This window comes from Naegleria lovaniensis (assembly GCF_003324165.1).
Source record: "Naegleria lovaniensis strain ATCC 30569 chromosome Unknown tig008, whole genome shotgun sequence".
NCBI lineage: Eukaryota > Heterolobosea > Eutetramitea > Acrasida > Naegleriidae > Naegleria > Naegleria lovaniensis.
Genome location: NW_025407830.1, coordinates 23997 through 50252, shown reverse-complemented (window position 1 = coordinate 50252; position 26256 = coordinate 23997). Strand labels below are relative to the sequence as shown.

The following is a 26256-nucleotide window of genomic DNA, read 5'->3' as shown; positions in this document are numbered from 1 at the left end:
ATCGATGCCATGTCGATACACACCCACTACTTGTGTTACCATTTGTTTCGCTCTTTTAAATTATCCTCAATAAAAAAACATTTCATCAATGCAAACTCTCTCTCTCGCTCTCTTGCAAATGGGTTCACTATCTCTGTCACTCTGTTTGTTCACCTGCATGACCTTTCCTACCTGATCCTTTTGGTCGAATTCAAAACTAGAATCTAAGAATAAATACAATTTTTGAACAAAAATGCACGAAGCATCTGTTTACAACTCTCATGCTGAATTTAAGACTTCGGATTATTTGGACGTTACGAATAATTCTTCCTCCACTCGTTCAACCGTTGAAGGAGCTTCTTCATTTTCCTCTTGGTTCGGAACATCAAGAACTGATCAACAGCATCAACAACGAATTTATACTCGGCATCAATATTACGCGAATGGGATTGAAAAATTGGAGGAAATTACAGCAGTGATGATTGTTCTACATGGATATGGTGAACATTGTACTTGTAAAACGATACAGAAAATTGCTGGAATTATGAATCAGGAAAATATTGTCGTCTATTCGTTCGATATTAGGCTTTTCAATAAGTGTACTCGAGTAGTAACTGTTTCCTCAACCACGTGTAGTCATGAAAAAGATATAAATGAAGCAAATAATCAAGAAAGCATTCAAAATATAGAGGAAATTAGAATGAATATTGATTTTGAACAAGCTCTCGAGGATATTGCATCAGCTATTGAGGATGTTTCTGTCTGTTTTCCTGCTTTTCAATTTCCAAATTTGAAAATTCTTCTCTTTGGTTACAGTTTTGGAGCAACTTTGGGAATGCAATTTCTGACGAGTTCAAAATTTGAGAAAATTCCTGACAAGAGATTGAATGGCTTGATTTTAGTGTCACCTTTTATTTACAATTGTAATGGCTTGGAAGAGAATGATTCTCAACATCACTCGAAAACACCCGAAGTACCTTCAGAATCATCTTCATGGTCCTTATATTTCTTGAAAAAAGCAAGTTATTGGCTTCCAAATTATCAAGTTCTGCATTTCGATAAGGATACTATTAAGAAGAAATTTTCAGAAGATTTGGAATTATTGGAAATGCTCGAGAATGATCCAGTCATTAGAGAGAACTCTTCCATGTCAACAACATCACACACTACGTATTTACTTCCGCCATTTACTGCCAATTTCGCTCAACGAACTTTGGAAGCTTTAAAGGAAATTGAGAACGCATTTTCAGAAAAAGGTCCAATTCATACTGAGCAAAGCGTGTCAGCTGTTCGAAGGAGTCACAACTTGCGAGTTCTGTTCATGCATGGACGTAACGATACATTATCTCCTGCAGCGAATAGTAGCGTCAAGTGGAATCAAGAGTTGAATCGACACCACGAGTTTTCTACCATCTCTCAATTGATCCTGTATGAAAATCGAAAGCATTACTTTTTGCTCGATCGAGACAGTGAGAATGTATTTGGAGACATTTTACAATTTATCAAACAACAGTGTTTGCATGATAGGTCATCGACGTCCAATTAGTACACAGACATGTACCAATCAGAGAGACATTTGAAAATTGCGAATTAATGGTACGCTTGTGTACAAACAAGTCAAAAAGCTTTGCCTCAAACACATTCTTCGCATTAGATCCTCTAAAAACGTCTGCTCTGTAGCGTTACCATCTCTTCATTGAGAGCTTTTTCTGTTGAATGACTTTGAAATATTCAAACTTTTTAGATCATTTCAAATTACCAAAGACTGTTCTCATGGTGTCGAAATTTTGAAACAACATGCAACGAATGGCAGGAGCACTCGCTCGAAACAAGTTTAAGAGTTTTGAAATTGATGGATCACTAATGCGACTTGTTTACACTTCTCGTTATGATCCAAATCAACTTGATGGCTCAGATTTCACGAACATTGGCCAAGTTTCCATTCAACATAATTCTTCCACGAATATTTCTGGATTGTTGTTGTGTTGTGACGGTGTATTTTGTCAAATTCTTGAAGGAGAACCCGAAGTGGTTTATACCTTGCTGAATGACAAGATTGCCAAAGATCAGAGACATTATGGAATTGTCGTTGTGAAAGAAGAGCATGGCGTGAAGGAGTATGAAAGGTTGTACTCGGATTGGGCCATGAAAACTGTTGATTTGGTTCATTGTTACAATTATTTAGCTCAATTTATGAGAACAATTATTGAAGCAGCGTCAAAACTTGAATGTTTCCAACATCGATTTGATATGAGTGAACAAGAAGCAATGGAAATCATTTGTAATAGTATGAAGATGCATACATCGTCCACTAAATGAATTCTGTTGAACACCAAGACTAGCCAAATAGATGAAGAGAAAATGCGTAATGATCATCAGATGTGTCACTGATCATTTTTTTCAATGAGCTTGGGTCTTTTGGTGCGAGTTCAACTGCAGAAAACAAAGTTTTGATTAAAAATTATGTGAAATCCATGAAAACTTCACACAGTGAGCAATATGATCTGAGGGAAATATCAATGAAGGTATGAATGAAAATTCTTGAGCTTGTTCTAATGAAATTTCTCCCAAAACATCAGTGACTTGAAGTTGCTGCGGAGCATGTTGTTGCTTCAATTGATCCTCATTTTCAATGTGCTTCAGAGATATCTCAGTATTGAGGCCATGTTTCCAATCAAAATTAAACGTAAACACATAATCCAAAGTTCCATAAAAAGTGCTCGTGTAGTTTGTAAATTTAGGCTCCTTTCCATAAATTTCAAAATATGCACTCTTTGCTGGTGTGAAAGGATTTAGCAGATATTGTTTGGAAGAGTGGCTGTGATGTGATGAGTGTGTTGAAGATTTCACATTTTCCACACCATCACAAACTAGCTCACTATTTTTGTTAAATTTGATTTCCTTTCCTGGAATTTGGGCTCTTCCTTTTGTGATCAAATCATAGACCTCACTGTCCGGAAGAGAATTATAATCTCCACATAAAATCACAGATACAACTGAATTGATGTCATTAATGCTGTTGTGGTGTTGACCTTGTTTTTGGCACACCTTTTTCAACCATTGATGTGCAACTTGTAAAATATAAAACATTTGACACAATTTCACTTCTGGATACGCTGGGTCCCACGCCAAATGATTATTCACAATTAATAACAATTTTCCAGTCTGTAAATCCTTCAATAAGGTCAAATTGGCAGCATCTCTCCTCGCGAATCTCTTTTCATTTCCCAATTCTTCTTTTTCAATATAATTTTCCAATTCCTCCAAATGCAATTCTAATACATTTACTTGTTCAAACCGATCTCGTTTCCAAAAAGTTCCACAACCATTTCTCTTACCAGTTTTTTCGACATAACTTGAATCAAAGCCTTCATCTTTCATCATGGATTGCCAATATTTCCGATACAAATCCATCTCTTGAAGACAAATAATATCTGCTTGATAACTCATCAATTCTTGATATAACCTCTCTTTCCGTTGCTCCCAATCACAAATTTTAGGATCCGAAACTTGTAAATGTTTTGCATAGAGTTGAGCAAGAATATTATAAGAAACAAGCGTGAAAGAAGAATTACCAGCAACCGTTTGATCTTGGTTCAATAACTCAATATTATTACCAGATTGATCCTCTCGGAACCATGTCCTCTGACCAGTCATGGTTGGTGATGATAGTATTGTCGTGGATGAACGACTCATTTATGTACCTATTTTTTAATTTTGAATTTACAAAATAACAAGTTGTGATTGAGTTTTAGAAAGCAGTTCGGCAACTCTGTTCTACAAGTAATACTTGAATTTGACTTCGTTCGACCTAAGATACGATAGAATTAATGACCATCTCCCGTTCTAATTAACAGCGCTGGTGCGTATGGGTAGCATCACCTGATATGAGGGTGATATTGAGCTCTTTTTTTATACGGGATGGAATACGAATACCAATTACTCTGAGTATGACAAGAAGTCCTCGTTTGACATTTAAGGCATCAGTGGCAATTGCAAGAGGAAAATTATTGTTCAAGGTTGTGTCAAGGACTCATAGAGCAGAATTACTAGCGTTGGGCTTGCTACTATCAAACAGAATAGCCAATGCCCTTGACTTCGCAGCTGAGAATAATTACACAATGGAAGACATTTCTTGAGAAATTAACCAACAGCTCAATAATACAAACGTCCATAATGAATTGAAAACAAACATGAGGACATACCTTTTAGCACCTTACACCTTACACTTTAGTGCCGTTTGCAATGGCACGTAGTCCCAAAAAGGAGATACAAATAGCACTTAACACTGGAGTGCCAAATGCAAACAGCACCTGACACTTGAGTGCCGAGTGTCATCAGCACCTGTATATTTTTTAATTTATTTAAATATTATTTTGAAATTACAAACCTCCGTCTTCACGGTTGTGAGCAACGGGCCTCAAAATTCTCTTCACTACACAATCATCATCGAGTATCACGAACGCAATTTTTGGACAATTCGTCTGACAACGACAATACCAAATGATCATCTACGAAATTTAGTTTATGGAGGGAAGAATAGACTCACGCTCATTTTCTAAGGTGAAGCGTTGTGAGGCAGTGGTTCAAATAATGTTCCACCGTTCAGCACCTGTTTTCTGAGTTGATGTTGCGCCATACAACACGGCGTTGAAAGAGATTGAGATGAAGTTGTCGAACAGGATGTCAGAGCTTGCTGAATGAACTTGAGAGACGATTTATGTTGAGGAAAAACACTTGCAGTACAGGAAAACATTTTCATTTGGTTCAACAGGGGAGTGAAACTTGCCAGCTTTTCTTCATAGTGACATGTACTTTTGTTCAATTGTTACAAAAACGGTGAGAAGAACAAGAGAATGGTGCTCAACACTGTTGTTGGCTGATGTAATCGAATTTGAGTGATTTGGGAATGACGGTAACAGCAAAAGTCAAGCTGAAGCAATCAGAAGGGTACAATTAAGGGAACTGGAATCACTTTTTGTTTCGTAGTCATACTTCTTAACGGCTGAGTCTATCATCGTGAATGAAAGGAACATATCATCTTTTGTGCCTCCTAACTCCTTTCATACGAAGGTCCAAGCTAACATACGTAAGGAAAGTAGATGCATGAGATTAAATCATGCCTTTTTTTTTGTTTGATAGATTCGTTATTGACCTTTTTATATGAACACGAAGTAGAATGGTTAGGTTCACAAACTAGTACCTCCATTTCAATCAACATCCATTTCGCACCTTACACTCAAGTGTCAAATACAAATAGCACCTTACACTCAAGTGTCAAATACAAATCACACTTCATTCATTTGGCACTCAAGTGTCAAATGAAAACAGCACTGACACTAAGTGTAAGGTGTAAGGTGCCAAAATATAACAACTCGAAGATTATACATGGTCAAATAAACAGGTACTACTTTTTCGAGAAGATCTTTCAATTCGGAAACGTTGGCTGGGTGTTTGTCTGGATTGAGCAGCGCCTTGTCTTTGGAATAGGTGAAAAACAATGGAAAGAGGTGAGCATTCAATGAGAGAAAAACAATGAAGGGAATAAGCATTAAAAAGCACGCTGCACCTCCGGCAAGCAGAGAATTTGTAAAGAAAAGGAACTTGTTCATTAAGTACTTAATGGTATTAGCGACGCTTCAAATTAATTTTTTTCTGTTGAATACTTCTTTCCCTACACAACCCATTACTACTATTTCATACCAAATTGTATTTCCTTCTCCCGTTCTAATTAACAGCGCTGGTGCGTATGGGTAGCATCACCTGAGATGAGGGTGATATTGAGCTCTTTTTTAAAACGGGACGGAATACGTCGGACATTTAACGTAGAGAGATGGGAATTTGCGGCTCTGTTCGAACGATTCCATTCATTGAGGTATTATAACTCTGGACCCAATAATTCGTCGTTTCTCCCATAATGAAACACACTCCTATTCATCTCCTCCAGCAATATGTTTCGAGGACATTGTCATGATTATCATAATTCTTTTTTATCGTATCTTAGGTCGAAAGAAGTCAGTAAAAATGGCCAAGATTCTTTACGATCGCACTTTTATTTTTTACTCGATTTATAACACCGACTATTTTTCAAATTTTGTTTCAGAGTTGAACTGTTCTACAATTAAGCATGCTGAAACCAAGATTTTCATTTGGTAGATGCTTCTTTAGAAATGACTGTTTGGTTTTTTTCAATATTTCAAAAAATGTCACAAAACAACCATGTTATTGACAATATTCCTCTCGGAATGGGATACCTCTGTTGTTCTTCAATTCTTGACCAATCAAAAAATTACAGACAAAAAAGTTCATGAAAGTATGTTGCTCTTCTTGTATTTACATCAAAAATTTGCCAAATTAATTATTTCATTCGATGAACAAAATAGTATTGAAAACTCAATGACTCTCGACGACTTTAAACGTTTGGGTGTACCAGTGGGTTTTGCTAATTCTATTGTCAAAAAAGTTGCTGCTTTGAAAGAATTTCAAGCCAAATGTCTCGACACCAATTTTCATGAAATGGCTATTGATATAATGAATGAATCAATGAAAAGCGAAGATTCAGTAGTTTTTCCATGCCCTTCATGGGATGAGAATCAATTCAGTGCCAAACAAAAGCACGCTTTTGAATTTTGTATGCACAAGTTGGATTTCATTTCAAAAACATCTATACACAACAACTCAAAATCCAAGTCAACCATTTGTCAGAATTTAACATTCCCTAACAGATTCATGTATGAATATTTGAATCCACGTATCGAGAGCTACAAGACGGAAACAAGGCAAGGAATAGACCACGAGTCCAAGATGAAAGTAACACTTGTTATCACTGAATTGAGCGAAGCTACACAACATAGATTCGTTAGAAAATTTGGATCTATTACTGGATTGACCGATGGAATGGTAAGTGGAAGTAGTTTAATATACGAGAAATGTTGTTGAAACTGGATGCTGTAGTTTCACTCGGCATTGATTGTTGGTCCTTGGTATTTGGAATGGGGTGACAAATCTCTTGCTACCGTTAGACAGCGATCTTCTGCTGTGTTGGTGCTACTATTAGTGAAATTAAGGGAACTGAGAGGGGCAATCAAAAACTTAAAGCTCTTGCCAAGCTTTGTGCTGAATGGAATGGAACAAAAACTGTTTCGTTTTGTCAACATTTCACTGAAGCTGCCATTGAAGCATTGAATATGACAATTGAATTTGAACACAACATTGATGCCAAAACTAAAAAGTATTTGGGGAAAATGAAACAACGTGGAGCTGGTGAGCACGTTTACAAAGTTGACAAGGAATTGAAGAAAGTGTTATTGGATTCAAATGTCATAACCACAGACAAGGACACACTTCAATTAATTCAAAACATGAGAAAGAAAATTGAAATCAATTCCAAATTTTATTTCAAACTTCACAAGGAATTGGATGAATTTGTGAAATTTGCCATAACTGTTCATCCTCTTTTCACATCTTCACAAGATTATGCTTTTTTGAAAGGATTTGATAGGGCTTTTTGAAATATCAAAGTGAGAAAAGTAGAAACGACATTGCATATCGCGAAACATGTAAACCATTAATGGAATCGGAAAGCATTTGTTTATGCCCATTCAACCCAGCTCAGGACCAAATGGACAATGTTAACATGACTGTTGTGGGACAAGATTTTGTGTTGGAAGCTCAATGTGGTTGACAACATCCAAGGTTGAATGACACTTTATCATCTCCAAAGTTTCTCAAAGAAACAAGTCCTCCAGCTCCAACAGCGTATCAAGAGCAAGCAAGCCACCAATCTACTAAGGAGAATTTTGTAACTACGTACGATACATTTCAATGTCCTGTAGTAGTGGGAGATGTACGTAATGCAACAAAGTTGGATCTAAATGAAAAGTCTTGTCAACCATATTCAACATCCACCACTGCTGATACATGTTCTTATTTTCTCACGTTAGAAGACTCTGGAACTATCATATACAAACCAATCATTCAAATTTTGAAACTTCTTCAAACCACTGAGGTCAATGAGAAGAATTGTTCATTTGGTGAATTCAATATGAAGTCTTGAAATACTTTCTAAAGAGAAGTCTAATTGTGTGATTTTGAATGTTCTATCAAACTATGAAATTGCATATAATGAGGAAAAATTATTACAACAAAATCAAGTATTGGGACTGTCATTATATTTGGAACTTGTTGAGGATGTATATCATGCGGCATTATCAAATCAAGAATTGCCACCCATCAAGATTACATATGTTGATATGGTGGAAAGAAAAGCAAAATTCAAGGTCGAAGTTTGTCCAGAGCTTTGTGACTGGACCAGAAAAGGAAAACGAATCAAAGTATTAAGTATTCAGAAAAATATGATGAAAAGACAAATTGTTGTCACTTGTCATGTTCCAAGAAAACAAGTTCAAGATAGCATAGCGTTAGATGTTGTTTCCTCCATTAAAGACAATGACCGATATGAATATGAAACGTATTTAGATGAAAAGTATCCAAACCAATATTCATTTATAGCTCGAGGAGGATTTGGTCATGTCTATAAAGTTTATGACAATTCGATTGGAAAGGATATTGCTGTGAAATTTATGAAATATTGTTGGGTTGGATAAGGAAACCGAGAGAGTTCAAATCTTGAATTACTTGGTTCGTTATTGATTGACACATTTCTGGGCCTTCCAGGCTGAGGATTAATATATCGTCGATGTATATGAATATTATCCAACCCTTTTCTCTCAACTTCTTCACTATTTGTTTCATGATTTTTGTGAATAAAAGTGGGGCGTTGGATAGTCCGAATGGGAGGACATTGAATTGGTAGAATTCTCCTTTCCAGACGAAGCCCAAGAGACGTCTCGAGTTGGGATGGATAGGTATGCGAGAATAACCTTTCGATAGGTCTATTTTGCAAGCATGCATTCCAAGAGTAAGGATCTTGATAATCTGGCTGAGGGATTCCATTTTGAACGAGTCCAAATCTATTTCTTGGTCTGTCCAAGCTGTTTAAATGGGTCCTGAGATGGTGTTTCTGCCAAAGTTCTTCCATTTGGTTGGGTCGGAAATGATTGGAACTCCATCTCTGATCCATGTGAGGACTTTTTGGGTGGTTCCCAATTCTTGAGATGGAGACTCGACCTCCTTGGAAGTCATTGTTTGGATTGGGACTTGGAGTCTCAAGTTATTGGAATAATTTCCTTTTTTGCCATTGTTGGTGTTTGAGTTACCCTTTTTTCCATAGTTGTGATTGGATCCTGCATTGGAGTTCTTTTGGTATTTGTTGTTTGTGGGTTGTGAGTTGCTTTTTGTGGAGCTGTTTGTTCATGTTCTTCATGTATTCAAAGTTAAGTGCATCTTTTCTTTCTTCTCTGTTATTATGGATGTTTGTTGAGTTGTTATATTTTGGCACCTTACACCTTACACTTAGTGTCAGTGCTGTTTGCATTTGACACTTGAGTGCCAAATGAATGAAGTGTGATTTGTATTTGACACTTGAGTGTAAGGTGCTATTTGTATTTGACACTTGAGTGTAAGGTGCGAAATGGATGTTGATTGAAATGGAGGTACTAGTTTGTGAACCTAACCATTCTACTTCGTGTTCATATAAAAAGGTCAATAACGAATCTATCAAACAAAAAAAAAAGCATGATTTAATCTCATGCATCTACTTTCCTTACGTATGTTAGCTTGGACCTTCGTATGAAAGGAGTTAGGAGGCACAAAAGATGATATGTTCCTTTCATTCACGATGATAGACTCAGCCGTTAAGAAGTATGACTACGAAACAAAAAGTGATTCCAGTTCCCTTAATTGTACCCTTCTGATTGCTTCAGCTTGACTTTTGCTGTTACCGTCATTCCCAAATCACTCAAATTCGATTACATCAGCCAACAACAGTGTTGAGCACCATTCTCTTGTTCTTCTCACCGTTTTTGTAACAATTGAACAAAAGTACATGTCACTATGAAGAAAAGCTGGCAAGTTTCACTCCCCTGTTGAACCAAATGAAAATGTTTTCCTGTACTGCAAGTGTTTTTCCTCAACATAAATCGTCTCTCAAGTTCATTCAGCAAGCTCTGACATCCTGTTCGACAACTTCATCTCAATCTCTTTCAACGCCGTGTTGTATGGCGCAACATCAACTCAGAAAACAGGTGCTGAACGGTGGAACATTATTTGAACCACTGCCTCACAACGCTTCACCTTAGAAAATGAGCGTGAGTCTATTCTTCCCTCCATAAACTAAATTTCGTAGATGATCATTTGGTATTGTCGTTGTCAGACGAATTGTCCAAAAATTGCGTTCGTGATACTCGATGATGATTGTGTAGTGAAGAGAATTTTGAGGCCCGTTGCTCACAACCGTGAAGACGGAGGTTTGTAATTTCAAAATAATATTTAAATAAATTAAAAAATATACAGGTGCTGATGACACTCGGCACTCAAGTGTCAGGTGCTGTTTGCATTTGGCACTCCAGTGTTAAGTGCTATTTGTATCTCCTTTTTGGGACTACGTGCCATTGCAAACGGCACTAAAGTGTAAGGTGTAAGGTGCTAAAAGGTATGTCCTCTAATCTTCCTGGAGTCGCCATTGCAATCATCTCGGAGAGCCAAGTCCAATATATGAAGACATTTGGCTTCTCTGGACGAGCAGTATTCGATGAAAACACGTTGTTCAAAGTAGGCTCCTTATCAAAGACTTTTACTGCTTGGGGTGTCATGACACTTGTACAGAAAGGGCTCATACAATTGGATGATCCCATACAAAAACACATGCATTCGTATACTCTTCCACCACCTTATAATCCTGGATGGTCCAATGAGGGTGTTACCATTAGACGTTTGTTGGCTCATACTTCAGGAATTATATCACTCGGTATCATGCCTTATAATCCTGTTGAAGGTGTACCACTTCCAACAACTAGTCAATTGTTGAAAAAAGATAACGTGCGTCTAGTAATTGATCCAAACAAGGAAATATTTATGTACTCTAGCCATGGTTACATTCTTCTCCAAATGATGATTGAGGATGTGACCAATCAATCCTTTGGTGACTATGTTCAAGAACAGGTGTTAAAACCACTAGGAATGAATGTTGCAACCTACAAGTTTGAAACTGATGTAAACGATCCTAACAGCAATTATTCTGTTGGATACACTGTGTATAGAGCACCAATGCCACTGTTCGTTCCATTAGAAAGAGGGTCTGGTGGAATTTACCTTCCTATTGTAGATGCTGTAAAGATGCCACTTACTTTTATGAGAAAAGAGCAAACGATTCTCAATGAATCTCTCATTCAAGAAATGTTGACTCCTGTGTCAGTTGTTAGGGAAAATCCATTCAGAAATCTTTCTGTGGGCTTGGGATTATGGATGACACAAAATAGAGAAGGACCTGTATCCTATTACCATGGAGGAGATATTCATGGTTTTAAAGCACATTATGAATGGACCTTAAATGGATCAGGAATTGTCATTTTAACAAACTGTCAGCAGGGTGGCAATTTCTATACTCACATTTTGTGTTATTGGTCAAGAATGATTTGGCAAACAAGAGATGTATGTACTGCTGAGAACAATGACTTGTGGATTGGTCTTGGAATTGTGTTGTCTCTCATTAGCTTGTTTGTATGGTTTGGAGTTAGTTTGTTTGTGTTGATCCCTCGTATTAATTGTCTAGAATTGTCTCTTCCTCTGTTGGATGGATCGTTGAGTAGCAAAAAAAGGTGTATATGTGTCACCGGTTATACCATACGAGCGGTTATTGCTCTATTTCTTTTACTTTTGTATATTGTGTTGATGGTTGTTCTCTATTCCGATTCTGTCATGCTGCAACTCATTGGTGCTCCTTATTGGGTGCTGGCTTATATGGCTGTGGAATATACTTTCCCTTATTTTACTTTGGGATTGACTTGGCTATTCATGAGTGGAATTTTCATTAGTTTGTTTATTTATTCGAAAAAGAGAAGCCATGAAATTGTAGCAGACTATCAAAAATCAGAGACAAGTCAGGAGCTCCGAGAGCCCTAGCTGAATCAACGTGTGTGACTATGAGTGTGGTGGTGAAGAGAACAACCATGAATTATTTGATGATAAATAACCAACACTATGTGATCGTTATGATGGATACATGAAGATGTATCGTTTGTGAGAGTTGCTGAATTGTATTTAAAGATAAGACTATTCATATCATCACTCTACATCGGTTGGATTTATGTTCAAATTCGGGATTGTTTTGTTGACAATTTTTATCAACTAAGGTAATTATTCAACACCTCCATTATCAATTTTTATTGTGCCTCAGATCCAACGAAGTCAAATTCTTCAACCATTCGCTCGCAGCAATATATGTGATTCCTTCACGACCAATTCCATTGCCAACCAGATTCAAAGAAATCAAATTCTTCAAACAATCACTCGTGGCAATGTATTTGACTCCTTCACTGCCTATTTGATTGTTGCACATATTCAAAGAAGTTAAATTCTTCAAACATTCACTCGTGGAAATATATTTGGCACCTTCACTTCCAATTCTATTGATATCCAGATTCAAAGAAGTCAATTTCTTCAAACTTTCGCTCGAAGCAATATATTTGACACCTTCATTGCAAATTCCATTGCTGCATAGATTCAAAGAAGTTAATTTCTTCAAACAATCGCTTGTAGAAATATATTTGACTCCTTCACTGCCAATTTGATTGTCCTCCAGATCCAAATAAGTTAGATTCTTCAAACACTCACTTGAAGCAATATATTTAGCTCCTTCACTGCCAATTCCATTGTTACATAGCTTCAAAGAAGTAATATTCTTCAAACAGTCACTTGTGGTAATATATTTGACTCCTTCATCGCGAATTCCATTGCCATAGAGGTCCAAAGACATCAAATTCTTCAAGTAATCGCTTGTGGCAATATATTTTATGCCTTCACAGCCAATTCTATTGCCATGCAGATTCAATTGAGATAATTTCTTTAAACATTCACTCGTAGTAATATATTTGATTCCATCGCTGCCTATTTGACAATAGTCCAAACCCAAACAAGTCAAATTCTTCAAGCATTCGCTCGTAGAAATATGTTTCGCTCCTTCATTACCAATTGCATTGCTGTGTATGGTTAAAGAAGTCAAATTCTTCAAACAATCACTTGTAGAAATATATTTGGCACCTTCACTACCAATTCTATTGATATCCAGATTCAAAGAAGTCAATTTCTTCAAACTTTCGCTCGAAGCAATGTATTTGACACCTTCACTGCCAATTCCATTTCTACATAGATTTAAAGAAGTCAAATTCTTCAAGTACTCACTCGTGGCAATATATTGAACGCCTTCATTGCCAATTTCATTGTTTTCCAGATTCAAACAAGTCAAATTCTTCAAGAATTCGCTTGTGGAAATGTACTTGACTCCTTCAATACCAATTTCATTGCTGTATAGATTTAAAGAAGTTAAATTCTTCAAATATTCACTCGTAGCAATATATTGAACACCTTCATTGCCAATTCCATCATGGCCTAGATTTAAAGATGTCAAATTCTTCAAACAATCACTCGAAGCCATATATTTGACTCCTTCACTGTCAATTCTATTGGTGTATAGAGTTAAAGAAGCCAAATTCTTCAAATATTCACAATTAGCTAAATTTTTGATTGGTATAGAAATGTGTTTGAAGTGATGGGATTCGAATGATACTGAGAGAGGAATTTGAAATGATACTTGTCTCCATTGTTTTGAAATTTTCATACAAACTTGAACAATAAACAATGATTCAACGAATTGAAGAATTTCAAAAATTATATCATCAATGAAGGCTATATTGATCTTGTTGTTGTTGTAACTTGTCGGAAGAGAGAAACCATCTATTTCAGCAACATCATTGATATTTAATGCTGAATGTGTTGATTCAGCAGCACCACTTTCATCCGATAATGATGATATTTTGCTTGTAAGCGCGAGCATGAGCAGTATTGGAGGAGTAAAAATTTTTTTTGTAAAAGTGATACCAAACAGAGTTAATTGTTCTAAATTTAAAAGCAATTCATATTGATTTGATAAGAACAATGATTTGGATTTTGAAAATCATTCAATACGGATTGATCATGAATATTGGAGTCACTCTTTAGTGTCCTCTACAGTAAGCATGGCAACAATACGCTTCAAAATCTTATCATAGATTATTTCCATATTTAAAAAACTTGCAAGTCATGAAACCGTTGCAACTTGAGGTGTAACTCCTTTCGTGTGGGAGATTCCATTTGTTGAGGATGCGCATAAATAACTTCCATTGAAAATCCAATCAAAAGAAATAGATTGTCACAAAAAAGTTCACAACAACAATGTCGTTGCAATTACAATCAATTTCTACAAGTGGTGTTTTCGAATGGTTGCCAGTGGTTGTTGTTGTTGTCTTTGTAGTTTTATTATTAGTATTGGTCATTGCATTGCCTTTGACGATTGCGTTTCGGATTTTCAAGAATTATCAAAAAACCAAACACATCAAAGGAACTTGGCAAGGTATGTGTGTACCACACAGATCAATAGTATCATCATCATTTTAAATGTATTTAATTAACTACCTTTTGATTTAAATTTTTTTCACTTTCAATACACCCATAGTTCTCTTTGCTCCTTTCAAAATTCCCTTCCTTGCTCCACTCTTTTACTTTGGAAATTGGAATTAGTTTTGGGGTTTTCGATGAATTGGATCGATCAGGACGAGAATTTCATGACGCAGTGGACAAAATTTTCGGAAGTGGACTCAACTTGATCATTCTTCGAAGATTCTTTTCAAGAACTCTATTGGAGAAACCTCTAATGAAATATTGTGGAATGGACCATGCAGTCTCAGTAGTGAACCGTGTATTGGATCAATGCATTGAACAGAGAAAGAAGGAATTGGAAACAAATTTTGACTCCTTTTCCAAACGAGATATTTTGAGTTTAATGGTAAAAGCTAATATGGAAGAGAATAGTTTGAGCAATCTCGAATTGAAAAGTAATGCCTTGATTTTCACATTGGCTGGAGAAGGTGAGTATTTTGTAAAAATTTCAAAATAATTTTTTTTATTCATTCATTAATTATTCAAATATTCAAATTACATATTTTAATTTATCACCATGAAATTACATAGAAACAACTTCTACGACATTGCTATGGGTCACATACGAACTTGCCAAGAATCCTGATATTCAAGAAAAAGCTCGAAAAGAAATTGAAACACTCCTCCCCAATCAACAATTTCCCACTTCGGACGACTATGAAAAACTCCATCATGTCAATGCCATCATTTTAGAATCATTACGAAGACATCCTCCAGTTTTTTCAGTATTGAAAACTCCAACCAAAGACGTCATGATTGGAGACAAGCTCATTCCAAAAGGAAGTCTTATTGATGCATGTATTTATGGTATTCATATGGATGAACAGTTATGGCCTAATCCTTATAAATTCGATCCTGAGCGATTTATGGATTTGGAATTTCGAAATAAGGCACAACATGATTTTTCATTCATGCCCTTTTCAATGTCTCTGAGAAAATGCATTGGATTTAAATTTGCTCAAATGGAGGCATGTATGGTCTTGTCACGACTCTTACAATTCTATCGATTTGAGTTGTTGAATGATGAGTCGAATGAGAAGGATCGAGTGACACTCTCGAGTGGTATTACTGTGAGGCCTCAAAACTTGCGAGTTAAAATTTATCCAATATGGAAATAATATTTAGATATGATCATGGTTTGATATTGAAGAATTCTCTATTGGCAATTTTATGTACAGATTCAAAATTGATTTTCTATAATACAATTAATATTTGATGGATGTCAATCGAGAACATTAATATCTAAGCACTAGTTACTTTTCAATAATTCCTTCTTAATGACCTCAATCACTTCATCCAATGGACTATCATTACCACTTCGATACACTACTCGTCCTTCTTTGTCGACTACAAATTTTTCAAAATCTTCGACAATGGTTTTGAAATTTCCATAATTGGCCAAGAAGTTAAACATTTCGTTATTGACATAGGATCCTTCTTCATTGAGAATGGTTTTCAAAATGGTGAGAGAAGGAGTCGTCATTTCAGAAGTATCCGTGCTGTTACTTGTTGTTGTGGAATTGGATAAAAATTGTTTCAAAGGACTGCTGTCGCTTGTCAACGACACTCTTTTCGATTCCACCATCGAACTTCGTGGCAACACAATCAATTCAAAATCACCATTCGAAACTGTTCCACAATTTCTCAAACCATGTTCCTTCCTTTTCAACTCTGCCAACTCCCTTAAAAAGTTTTTATATTCCGGATGATTGAAATTCACAATGGCCACGAGTGAAACTTTTCCTTTCAAATTGGAAAAATCAATCTTGTTATTATTGACATCTCTGGAAACGAAATTATAAAAAGTAATAGTGTTGTAATTTCTATGGGATGGTAAAGAGTAAATGATCGAAGACAAAATATTCTTCTTCTTGAAATGAATGGAATTGTTTTTCAACACTGAACTCGGAACTCTTTTAGACATACAAGTCAATGAGGAGGAAACTTTGCATACAGACGAGCGCATAGAAGTGAATTTGTGTTCAGTTGTTTTTTTCTTTGTGATTCTTTTGAATCATGCGATGGATTTGGACAATTGATAAATGTGACATTTTCGCTCTAAAAAAAAGTTCCGAGCCGAATGAGAGATTTTCTAAAATTTCCGAGCGCCAATGATTCCTTACTGTTGTTTTTGTGCATTTTCGCGAATTTTTCAAAATGATTGGTGGCCTTTCGTTGTTTTTTACAGAAATCTAATAAGCTCAAGAACAGTTCGATCGGTCACAATAAATATTCACACTTTCCAAATTGTTGAAATACTGTAATCATGCAACAACTGTTTCACATTTATTGTTGAGTGTATTCCTTCAAAATTTGCTTAATAAAAGCTTCCAAGTTATCTTCAGTAATTGGAGATGGCTTGGTAACTGGCTTTTGAACTGCTGGCTTTTGAGTGACAGCTGGCTTTTGGGCAACGACTGGCTTTTGAGCAACTGCAGGCTTTTGAGCAACGACTGGCTTCTTTGCAACCTTCTTCAACTTGTTAGCCAATGCCTTCTTCAAAGCTTGCTTCAATTGTTGCTTCAACTTGTATCTCAAAGTTTGTTTCTTTTGAGCAGCACGATGAGCCAATCCCTTTCTCACAAATTCTCTCAAGAAGATTCTCTTCAACAACTTTCTCAACTTTCTCTTCAATTGTTGACGAGCAACTTCTCTACGGACTTCACTTCTACGGACACCGAAAAGAGGACGAGCATCATATCTTGGGAAGAATCTTCTCAATCTTCTCGAGTTGAATCTATTTCTTCTTGGGAATCTTCTAGCTGGTCCCCATCTTGGTTGTCTTCTTGGTCTTCTAGATTCACGTCTTGGTCTTCTAACTTGTCTTCTTGGTTGTCTTTTATATCTTTGAGCAAATCGTTGAGCAAATCTTCTCAAAAATCTCTTACGAGCAGCCAAACGAGCTCTTCTAGCTCTTCTTTGCAACTTTCTCAACAAGGTACGAACAATACGGACAGCACGAGCGAATTTACGAGAAGTCTTCAACTTGCCAACCAATTCAACAGCTTCGTCCTTCTTTCCTTGTCTGACCAATCTTCGCAAATAACGAACAATCTTGGACAATCTTCTCAAATAAGTAACAGCAGTTCGACGATCGAGTTTCTTTTGAGCAATGGATTCAGACTTGATCAAACCGAGTTCTCTCATTTGTCTCAATAAACCTCTCAAATATCTGATTGGAGATCTTCTTCTTCTTCTGTTTTGAGAATCACGTCTTGGTCTTCTATTTTCACGTCTTTTATTTTCACGTCTTCTAGGTCTTCTGGATTCACGTCTTTTTGGTCTTCTTTCATCTTGAGTTCTTCTCTCAGCAATGGATTGTAAGAATTTTTCCAAAAGTCGTTGTTTGTCGGATTCGGTCATCATGGCCTCAGTGTTGGTTTGTTCAGTGGCCACTTCTTGTGCGCTGACAAAGACAGCGGTGAAGAAAAGAACAGCGAGGAGTGCTGCAAAGATGAATTTCTTCATGTTGTTGTTGTTGTATGTGTATTTTTTTTTAGCGGATGCTGTTGTTAAAATTGACAGCTGACAGCTGATAAAGCAAAATGAAACTCTCAATATTATAATCGAAGACATATTTGCATGAACATATCGTAACCATCGTTGTAATCACTCAAAACACGAAATGTTCGATCATGACTTGGTACTTTCGTTTTTGGATGTTAACAACGAATCAGCAATTGGAGAAGTTTTGTCAAAAGTATCATGTTGTGGTCTTTACATCTCGAGAGTTGCAACGAACGCATTCATTGGTTTGGAGAATGTACAGCCTCACATTCGTTGGAGGAGATTCCTTCACATTGCTATCTCTCCCTTAGTAATTATAATTATAAAAAAAAGTCAAAAGTCAAACTGTGGAAATAACCAGCATGTAAATGTTACCGTGTTGCATGATGAAAACGAAGTGGATGATGGTGAGTGTGACAGCAATGATGACTCCAAGAAGGAACTTGTGAAGTTTTGAAAATTGTGGTTCATTATGTCTTGCTCAGCTTCAAAATGCTAGCATGTTCACTCATTGAAAAATGTGAATAACGAATGTGTAAATGATCGTTGGTGCAAATTCAACCATTCCTTCAGTTTTCATTTATGTTCGATCCAATGATCAATCTTGCAAAATATCAATGAAATTTGTAGGGCTTGTTACATTTCACAACCTAGAATTTCCAACAGTACAGCTTCTGTAAATGCCTTTCTTCTTGTTTTTGGAAGATAACGATTGAACGGTATTATTTCTATTTTTCTAAAATCATGTCCTCGAAAAAAAACATGATGCCCTTTGATCCTTCATTCACATGTTTTGTTTTCATTAAGGCCTTTCCAAACTTGGTTCATTCCTCACATGACGAATGATGAGACCTTCAATTCTGCTCACTTTAAATTCGCGATAACAGAATCGTTGTTTCTATTTACACCTCATAAAAAAACTAATTCACATCAAACATGAATAACCACTTGAGTATCTTCCCCGCAAGTCGTTTTGCTGAAACTACCGAGCCAGATGTTAAATTTTCTGGCGTCATTGACAACATTGAGGACTTGAAAAGAATTGCAAAGTTAGGTCTGGCTAAAACTCGTGCCTATCGTATTTCTCGTCAAGTTGCTGATTTCAATTTTGAAGAAAATATAAAAGTTTCTAAAAACATGGTTCCCATGACTGATGAAGACATTCAAGAAATACGTACTCTTGTGAATTTGGAAGAATCGTGACAACCAGAGTTTCGTCCCCATGTCACAAAAAATAATTGTCATATATGTGGACGTGCAATGCATTTTGCTGATTTGATTAATGGAGCATTGGCCAGTAAGGTTCATTCTAAATCATTCATTAGAAAGGTGTTGAAAGGAGAGATAGGCTATTTTGTCATTGTTCCTGGAACGAATGATTCTCATCGTTCAAAATGTTTGAATTGTGGAGATATGACCATGTTGTGGTCTTATGGATGTGGATATCAGAATTGTAATGGAAATTATTATGCTCATTGTGCTTGGTAGTGAGTTGATACTGTGAATGATATGGACAGGACGTTGACTTTCACACAATAAAAAGTTGACATGATGATGTGTCTAAATCTTTTGAATTTCTTGTCGAGCTGCCCAAATAAGCATCAAAATAACACTGTTCCATCCGTTTTTGATACCATTCATCACTATATGCCAACACAAAGCCATTACATTTGAAAGCATCGAGTACAAGCTCTGGATCGTTTTGCAACACAGAATTCGCACATTTCAAGATACATCCATTTTTCTTCACAGCTTCTGACATGATTTCCTTTTGAACATGGGAAAGAATGGAGCCTTGTGAATCAAGACAATCATGTCGAATCAGTTGAAACACAAAGTCCTTGTCATGAGCAAATTCATTTGGAGCATATGCTAGAATATTTTTACATCCAAATGCGAGTAGATCTAATAGGAATTGTTTGTCGTCAAAAAGGTGAGGCGGAACGAATTGTAAAGCATTTGGCTGGTTTTGAATGGCTGTAAAAATAATTTCCTTATCACATTTCAACTCTTCTGTGGCATATTGGAGTGCATATCCGTTGTTTTGTATGGCTGTTAAAACTACTTCTTTGTCGTTCCTTAATTCTTTAGAAACTTCGGAAAGAGTATGTCCATTTTGATGAAGTATTTGTAGAACAAAACTCTTATCACTTTTCAAGTTGTCTGAGATATATGCTGCTGCTAAGTAATTATTTTGAATAGCAGTAAACACAATTTCTCGGTCACTCTTCAAGTCGTTTGAGGCAAAACGAAGTGACAAACCATTATTTCGAACTGCATTCAACACAACCGCTCGATCATTCTTGAGTTCATTCGATGTGAATTCGAGTAATGTTCCAAATTCTTGAACCACCCTTATCATGATTTCGTTCATTGAATAATCAAAAGCTTCTAATTGTTCAAACTCTGGAAATATTAACTTGATAGCTTGTAACATGAAATCAGAATCTTCAAGTAATTGTCTTGACACAAATTGAAGCGCATTCTTATTTTGCTTAATAGCTTCCAATGCAATTTCTTGGTTGCTTCTCAAATGACTAGAAACATGTTGCAATATTTCTCCATCGAGTTTCACGGCAGCTAATATAAATTTTCTGTCTTCCTTGAGTTGGTCAGAGAACCATATTGAGAATATATTGTGGCGAATGAGTTGCAACATAAATTCCTTGTCGTTTAGAAGATCTCTTGAGACATAATGTAACATATGGACTTCTTGTTTGACAGCTGTCAGTACCAGTTCGGGATCATTGCGAATAGCGTTACTGGAAAATTTAAAATTGAGTACGTTGAGTTGAATTGCTTTCATAACAACATCTTTGTCTTGTTTTAGAGCTTGTGATGCAAATTGTAAACCGTAGCCAAACCTTTTAATGTGATTCAACACAAATTCCTTGTCATTCATAAATTCCACAGGAAAGAAATTTGTATATTTCAATTCTCGATTTTCGAGCCATTTTCTTTTACCCATTTGTTGCATTGAAAATTTCGTTTTCAATAATTGTTCTAATTTCCAAATCAGGTTCGAAGAATCATTATCGTCATCATCATGTAAAGTTGTTGAAAAATCAAACAAAATCACACACACGCAATGTTGTAAATACAACTTCCTTTTTTTGGTTGTTGTTGATGGCTCATCAATGGTATTGTTTGTTTGTTTGAGGGTCATGATGTGTTGCGATTTTTTCGTTTCAGTGGCAGAATTGTTCTAGACAATAGGATCATCATGTCTTGTGTGTTGCAATGTTCGGGTGTTTCTCAACACAACGCTTCTCTCAAATTTGTATGTTCATCAACCGCTTGTTGAGTGTTACATGAGGAGAGAGTGTTGCCAAGTAGATGAATATTCTTTCACGAAGAAGAAGGTTAGGAAGGATTTTAGCCATTTTTAAAATGTGTTTGTTTTACAAGATTTGGTCATCACGGGCGAGACCTCAATAATAAGAATTCAATCATGAGAAAAGTCATTGAGGCGTTCATCATGAACATGATCTGAAATTCCTTTTTTACATGTTTCGAGTTCGGAAATTCATTTGTAGTTTGCTATTATGATTGCCGACAACAACAAAATGAATCCACAACAACACTCTGAATTTTCTTTCTCTCCTTCTCAAAAGAAGACGAAATTATCACATCATAATGAACAAGATATTCATGAAGAAATTCTCTCTCCTGAAATTCGTAACATGAAGACTCAACCCATTCTCGCAGCAGACACTTTGGTATGGATCGGAACCTACTTGGATATCATTGATGTTTTAAAATCCATGTCTGGAGTTTGTAAATATTGGAATCAAGTCTGTGCAGGTGATGTTTTATGGAGAATGATCTTTCAGAGAGAATTGGGTCCAATGGATTGGTTTTTACAGAAATTAAATCAAAATTTACGGAATGCCAATTCGGGTTCTTCTTTCAAGATTTGTCCCATGAAGTCTTATCGTACATTGTTTGATCAGAATGAAGATCATTCTCAAAGTACCAAAATTTCATACAAGATCATTACGGAAGAACATGAACATTTTGAAACGTATGAATGTCGACCTGGCTATGCTACGGATAGTGATCAGGAAGATAGGGTCAAGACTTCTACAATGAGAAGGAAGAATTTGAAATTCTTGGATGAGAAACAACAACAACTAACCGAACAACCGGAAAACAACAGACAAAAGAAGAAATTACTTGTTGCTGAATCTCCTGAGCTTTCCATGGACATGATTCAACAAGTGTTGCAAGATTGTTTTGGAGAAGATCGAATTTGGTTGAATTTATTTAAATTAGTTGTTTCCTTGATTCCCATTCAGAATTACAAAATGATGACTGAAAAACAAATTATTCAACCTCTTCAAAATATTGTGCCATTGAATTCCTCCAAAAACAATGCTATGGATGATGAAGAGGATTATACCGACGAGGAAGAAGCAGAGGAGGATTCGGAGGATTCAGATGAATCAAAAACAGCAGAAAGCACAAACCCTGAAGAATTCTTTCAGAAGGATTTTGTATTTAAGGGTAGACATGATGAAGAGTCTTGGCACAACCTAATGTCAAAAAATTATTGCTATTTTACTGTGAGATTGGATGAAATGGTGAAACGAATCGAGTCGAGCAAAGTGGAACATGCTTCCCTCTTGAGAAAGGCGTTATATTTTGATATCAAGACTCACAAACTTGCTGTTATTTTAAGCATTTTCGATCGACATGGATTGATATTGAGATATTTCGGATCTCCTAATGGTGACGACTCGACTAAGAACTATTTGAATACCATCAGTGACCAGCTTGCCGTTCATGTTCAAAATGTTTTCAACTATGACCTCTACGCGAAAAAGAATCCAGCACTTCCAAGAACTCCTTACATTGCAGAGTGTGCTCAGATGTGTGTTGGTGTAAAGACAAGCTACCATCTCATATCTGTTTTGAAATTTTGTTTCAGTGTGTTGTGTGAAAAAGAAGACTTGATTTATCAACCATCCCTAGCTCTTCAGGAGATTAACAAGGATCAACCTGCCAAAACAATATGGTATGATGATCGATTAGTGAATTCCAAGTTACCACTTGAAAAGAGCATTGCAGTTGGTCCACTCACACAAGATGCATTCATGCCCTTTTGTAAATATTTGTTGATGGATCGACCAGTTTTTGATAGATATTCGTATGGAGTGTCACGTGTTTCAGCGAAAATGGATGGAAAACAGCAGAAAGCTCATTTTGCTTGTGGAAAACCTGGATGGTGTTGTGGATTCTGGAATGCCAATTTTTATTGGTATAATGCAGCAAAATTCTCCACGGAAATTAGCAAGTGTGATGATGGTCATGCAATTTTGAAAGTAGAGCAAGATCAATCCAACATTTTGCACAATTTGTGTTAACTAAGAAGGTCGTGTGGATGAAGTGTGGTTGAAAAGAATTGAATCAATGAATTGATAAACAGGGAATTCGTAATTTAATTGCTAAATTGTGGTCATTACTGAGCCATTTCATATTTCATGCTTCTCAAAATTCGTTGGTCATTAAAGTATTGAACCACATAAATCAAGAAGAGCACAATGATGGTAATGCACAGGAAGGAAAAGATTGCAATACTTGTGACAAGATAGGGATTCAATTTCTTTCCACTCACGTCAGACTCAATCACCAAATCATACATGGATTCTGTGTCGACCGTATTAATCAGCAGAATGGTGATGTATCGAGTTCTATTTCTGAACAATTCATTCATGTTGAGAGATTTTTCATTCACATCTTCCAAATCATGAAATGGGAATCTTCGTCTCATGTCCTCAATATTGGATTCATCAATTTGAGAATTTTCAACAAACGTTTCATTGCTGGTGTAGGCATAGATGTGTAATTTTCCGAGTTTTGAAGTTTTGGTGAGTTTCACATGAATATCAAAGAGTCCATTCGATAAATCATTGTATGGCATTGTTAAATGATACAAATGAATGGTATTTCCAAAAATAATATTTTTTCGATAGGTAGCCTCCATGCCAAATGTGATATCATGCTTGGCTGTCGAGCAGTCTTGTTCATAAAAACCTGGAGAGCATTGACAAGTGGCAGGTACAGTAGCAACGTTGCATTGGCCATGTCCACTACATAAATTTGGACATTGTGTCAATAATGTGTCACTTGTCATACTATTCTGTGGAGTAGTAATGGATGTACCTGTACACATTCCTCCTCCCGTTGCATTATACGCAATGCTATATGAACAAAATGATTTGTTATCTAAAAATCGTCTCACCATCTCCAAAGAAGCTTGTGGAATATCATGCGGAGAAATATGTCCAGAATTATACAGGACCACTTGTGTCAAATTGTCATATTTTCTAAAAATTCCAATTGCCTTTTGTGGGTCATTCACATTAGAATTGGTCATATAAATTGGATAATGTGGTTCATAGTTGAAATTAAATCTTCCATACCAATCCATATATCTCAAATATTCATTGGTACCATACACTGGACATCTCAAATCAAATTGTCCATTATAAATTAAAACTTTGTATTTGGAGAGAAGTGGAACGAGTTGTGACAAATACGATTGTTGAAAATCCACTCTAAATTTGTCCCAAATGTCAATACTACATTGTTCGTAATGGTATGTCTTGGCGAGATCGATGGATGAAACGCCAAGGAGTACTTGTTTCACATCGTCTCGTTTTAAATAAGTTTCTAATTGTCCCAATGCACTGTAAGTTCCAAAAAGTCGATAATCATAAACATTGACACCGCCGGCATTTCTTAACATTTCATTGAGAGCTGATTGACAGACACCACTGCCAGTTCCAGTTTTTTTGTACATTTGTTGTTCGACGAATTCGTGACATTGATGTTGCTTGGAATTGACTCGAATCTGTGTTTTCAATATTATGAAATCAAAAAATTTCATGCAAGTGTATCAGTGTACGAATACAACAAGGTAAAAATGTCAGGACATCAACAACAAGGTAAAAATGTCATGACATGATTCAAACAAAAAAACTCACCAATCCTGTATAATCACTCAATCCCACAATATAGGCCAATTCTCCATACGTTCTTTCCTGAATATCTGGTGCAATCCAAGCATTTCCCATGGCAATTCCTTGAAGTGGAATCGTAACTTGATTGGCTAGTTTCTTTTCATTATATTGTGTAATCGCATTGGCCATTGCAATGACATACTTTCCTCCATACGATTCACCAAATAAATACAATGGATTTTTCACATATTGTGGATATTGATTGTAAAATTGTTGCATGGCAAAGAGTAAAAATTGAGAACCAACATTCATGGCAGTATCAGGAGATTTTGAAGCAGGAAAACTGTATCCAGCGCCACTTGGATTGTCAATCAACAAGACGTGATAATATTGAGTATATGAATACATGGAATTGTCGACAAGTGACGGCTGAGTGGTGGAAGGACCCTTCGAAGGTTTGAATCGAAGTGGTCCAATTTCCATAAACATTCCAATTAAACTACTACAACCTGTGTGTGCATTGGTGCGTTGGAGATGATTCAATCATTTGTGATTTTGAAATTTTATATAAAATTCAAAATGTCATGAGTTTCAATAATCATAATATATATATATATTAAAAAATATATAAACTAACAAACATACCTGGTCCACCATTCAACCAAACAAGTATTGGAATATTCGGGTCGATCGATGTCTGTGACGATCCTAATTTAGGAATAAATAAATAAAACAATTGAGCATCATTGGGAGTTGTAATAAAACCACTTTTCGCAGGAATAGAAGAAGGAGTGGAAGGAGCGAGAGGAAGAGTGGCAAGATCGATCGATTTTGAAGTGATACTATTGGAGAGAACGATATGTGATGTGATGAGTAGTATTACTACAATGGTCGATGATGAATGGAAGAAATTTTGGAAATTTGAAAATGAATTCATTGTTGTTGTTGATTTCGGAATATTGGAAAAAATTATTTGGTGATGAGAGGTGATGAAATGAATTGGGTTGATGGTGTTGTAGGTTTGATGTGGAAGAGAGGGTCAGCAACAACTTCAGTGGAGGATCATTATTTTTTTTTATTGTTTAGCTGTCACTTGTCATTCAAATTAAGGTTCACTGACGAAAAGTTGTTTTCAAGGTATGAAGGCACTACTTGAATATTTCATCCTTCCTTCCTTTATGGCGGCGCAATTGGTACTAGAAACCTGTCAGAT

General features: G+C 36.2%; 14 protein-coding genes across 14 annotated transcripts; 8 read left to right on the top strand and 6 right to left on the bottom strand.

The window, feature by feature from the left end:
- Positions 1-232: 232 nt before the first annotated feature.
- Positions 233-1525, top strand: C9374_014347 (uncharacterized protein; the record flags this gene model as incomplete). Its single annotated transcript, XM_044690324.1, has 1 exon — positions 233-1525. The coding sequence occupies one exon, from the start codon at positions 233-235 to the stop codon at positions 1523-1525; it is 1293 nt and encodes a 430-aa protein (XP_044552939.1).
- Positions 1526-1776: 251 nt separating this feature from the next.
- Positions 1777-2298, top strand: C9374_014346 (uncharacterized protein; the record flags this gene model as incomplete). Its single annotated transcript, XM_044690323.1, has 1 exon — positions 1777-2298. The coding sequence occupies one exon, from the start codon at positions 1777-1779 to the stop codon at positions 2296-2298; it is 522 nt and encodes a 173-aa protein (XP_044552938.1).
- A 135-nt stretch (positions 2299-2433) lies between these two features.
- On the bottom strand, positions 2434-3675 carry C9374_014345 (uncharacterized protein; the record flags this gene model as incomplete). The annotated part of the gene is made up of 1 exon (XM_044690322.1): positions 2434-3675. One exon carries the CDS (start codon positions 3673-3675, stop codon positions 2434-2436), a length of 1242 nt encoding a protein of 413 aa, XP_044552937.1.
- A 2523-nt stretch (positions 3676-6198) lies between these two features.
- On the top strand, positions 6199-7490 carry C9374_014344 (uncharacterized protein; the record flags this gene model as incomplete). Its single annotated transcript, XM_044690321.1, has 2 exons — positions 6199-6879; positions 7002-7490. 2 exons carry the CDS (start codon positions 6199-6201, stop codon positions 7488-7490), a joined length of 1170 nt encoding a protein of 389 aa, XP_044552936.1.
- Positions 7491-8231: 741 nt separating this feature from the next.
- C9374_014343 (uncharacterized protein) lies at positions 8232-8585 on the top strand (the record flags this gene model as incomplete). Its single annotated transcript, XM_044690320.1, has 1 exon — positions 8232-8585. The coding sequence occupies one exon, from the start codon at positions 8232-8234 to the stop codon at positions 8583-8585; it is 354 nt and encodes a 117-aa protein (XP_044552935.1).
- A 1948-nt stretch (positions 8586-10533) lies between these two features.
- C9374_014342 (uncharacterized protein) lies at positions 10534-12000 on the top strand (the record flags this gene model as incomplete). Its single annotated transcript, XM_044690319.1, has 1 exon — positions 10534-12000. One exon carries the CDS (start codon positions 10534-10536, stop codon positions 11998-12000), a length of 1467 nt encoding a protein of 488 aa, XP_044552934.1.
- Positions 12001-12253: 253 nt separating this feature from the next.
- On the bottom strand, positions 12254-13930 carry C9374_014341 (uncharacterized protein; the record flags this gene model as incomplete). Its single annotated transcript, XM_044690318.1, has 1 exon — positions 12254-13930. The coding sequence occupies one exon, from the start codon at positions 13928-13930 to the stop codon at positions 12254-12256; it is 1677 nt and encodes a 558-aa protein (XP_044552933.1).
- A 377-nt stretch (positions 13931-14307) lies between these two features.
- C9374_014340 (uncharacterized protein) lies at positions 14308-15689 on the top strand (the record flags this gene model as incomplete). Its single annotated transcript, XM_044690317.1, has 4 exons — positions 14308-14382; positions 14474-14485; positions 14588-14999; positions 15103-15689. 4 exons carry the CDS (start codon positions 14308-14310, stop codon positions 15687-15689), a joined length of 1086 nt encoding a protein of 361 aa, XP_044552932.1.
- A 131-nt stretch (positions 15690-15820) lies between these two features.
- On the bottom strand, positions 15821-16537 carry C9374_014339 (uncharacterized protein; the record flags this gene model as incomplete). Its single annotated transcript, XM_044690316.1, has 1 exon — positions 15821-16537. One exon carries the CDS (start codon positions 16535-16537, stop codon positions 15821-15823), a length of 717 nt encoding a protein of 238 aa, XP_044552931.1.
- Positions 16538-16857: 320 nt separating this feature from the next.
- Positions 16858-18039, bottom strand: C9374_014338 (uncharacterized protein; the record flags this gene model as incomplete). The annotated part of the gene is made up of 1 exon (XM_044690315.1): positions 16858-18039. The coding sequence occupies one exon, from the start codon at positions 18037-18039 to the stop codon at positions 16858-16860; it is 1182 nt and encodes a 393-aa protein (XP_044552930.1).
- Positions 18040-19014: 975 nt separating this feature from the next.
- C9374_014337 (uncharacterized protein) lies at positions 19015-19281 on the top strand (the record flags this gene model as incomplete). The annotated part of the gene is made up of 1 exon (XM_044690313.1): positions 19015-19281. One exon carries the CDS (start codon positions 19015-19017, stop codon positions 19279-19281), a length of 267 nt encoding a protein of 88 aa, XP_044552929.1.
- A 325-nt stretch (positions 19282-19606) lies between these two features.
- Positions 19607-21244, bottom strand: C9374_014336 (uncharacterized protein; the record flags this gene model as incomplete). The annotated part of the gene is made up of 1 exon (XM_044690312.1): positions 19607-21244. One exon carries the CDS (start codon positions 21242-21244, stop codon positions 19607-19609), a length of 1638 nt encoding a protein of 545 aa, XP_044552928.1.
- A 400-nt stretch (positions 21245-21644) lies between these two features.
- Positions 21645-23444, top strand: C9374_014335 (uncharacterized protein; the record flags this gene model as incomplete). The annotated part of the gene is made up of 1 exon (XM_044690311.1): positions 21645-23444. The coding sequence occupies one exon, from the start codon at positions 21645-21647 to the stop codon at positions 23442-23444; it is 1800 nt and encodes a 599-aa protein (XP_044552927.1).
- A 95-nt stretch (positions 23445-23539) lies between these two features.
- On the bottom strand, positions 23540-25980 carry C9374_014334 (uncharacterized protein; the record flags this gene model as incomplete). The annotated part of the gene is made up of 3 exons (XM_044690310.1): positions 23540-24934; positions 25068-25552; positions 25689-25980. The coding sequence occupies 3 exons, from the start codon at positions 25978-25980 to the stop codon at positions 23540-23542; spliced, it is 2172 nt and encodes a 723-aa protein (XP_044552926.1).
- Between the last annotated feature and the right edge of the window lie 276 nt (positions 25981-26256).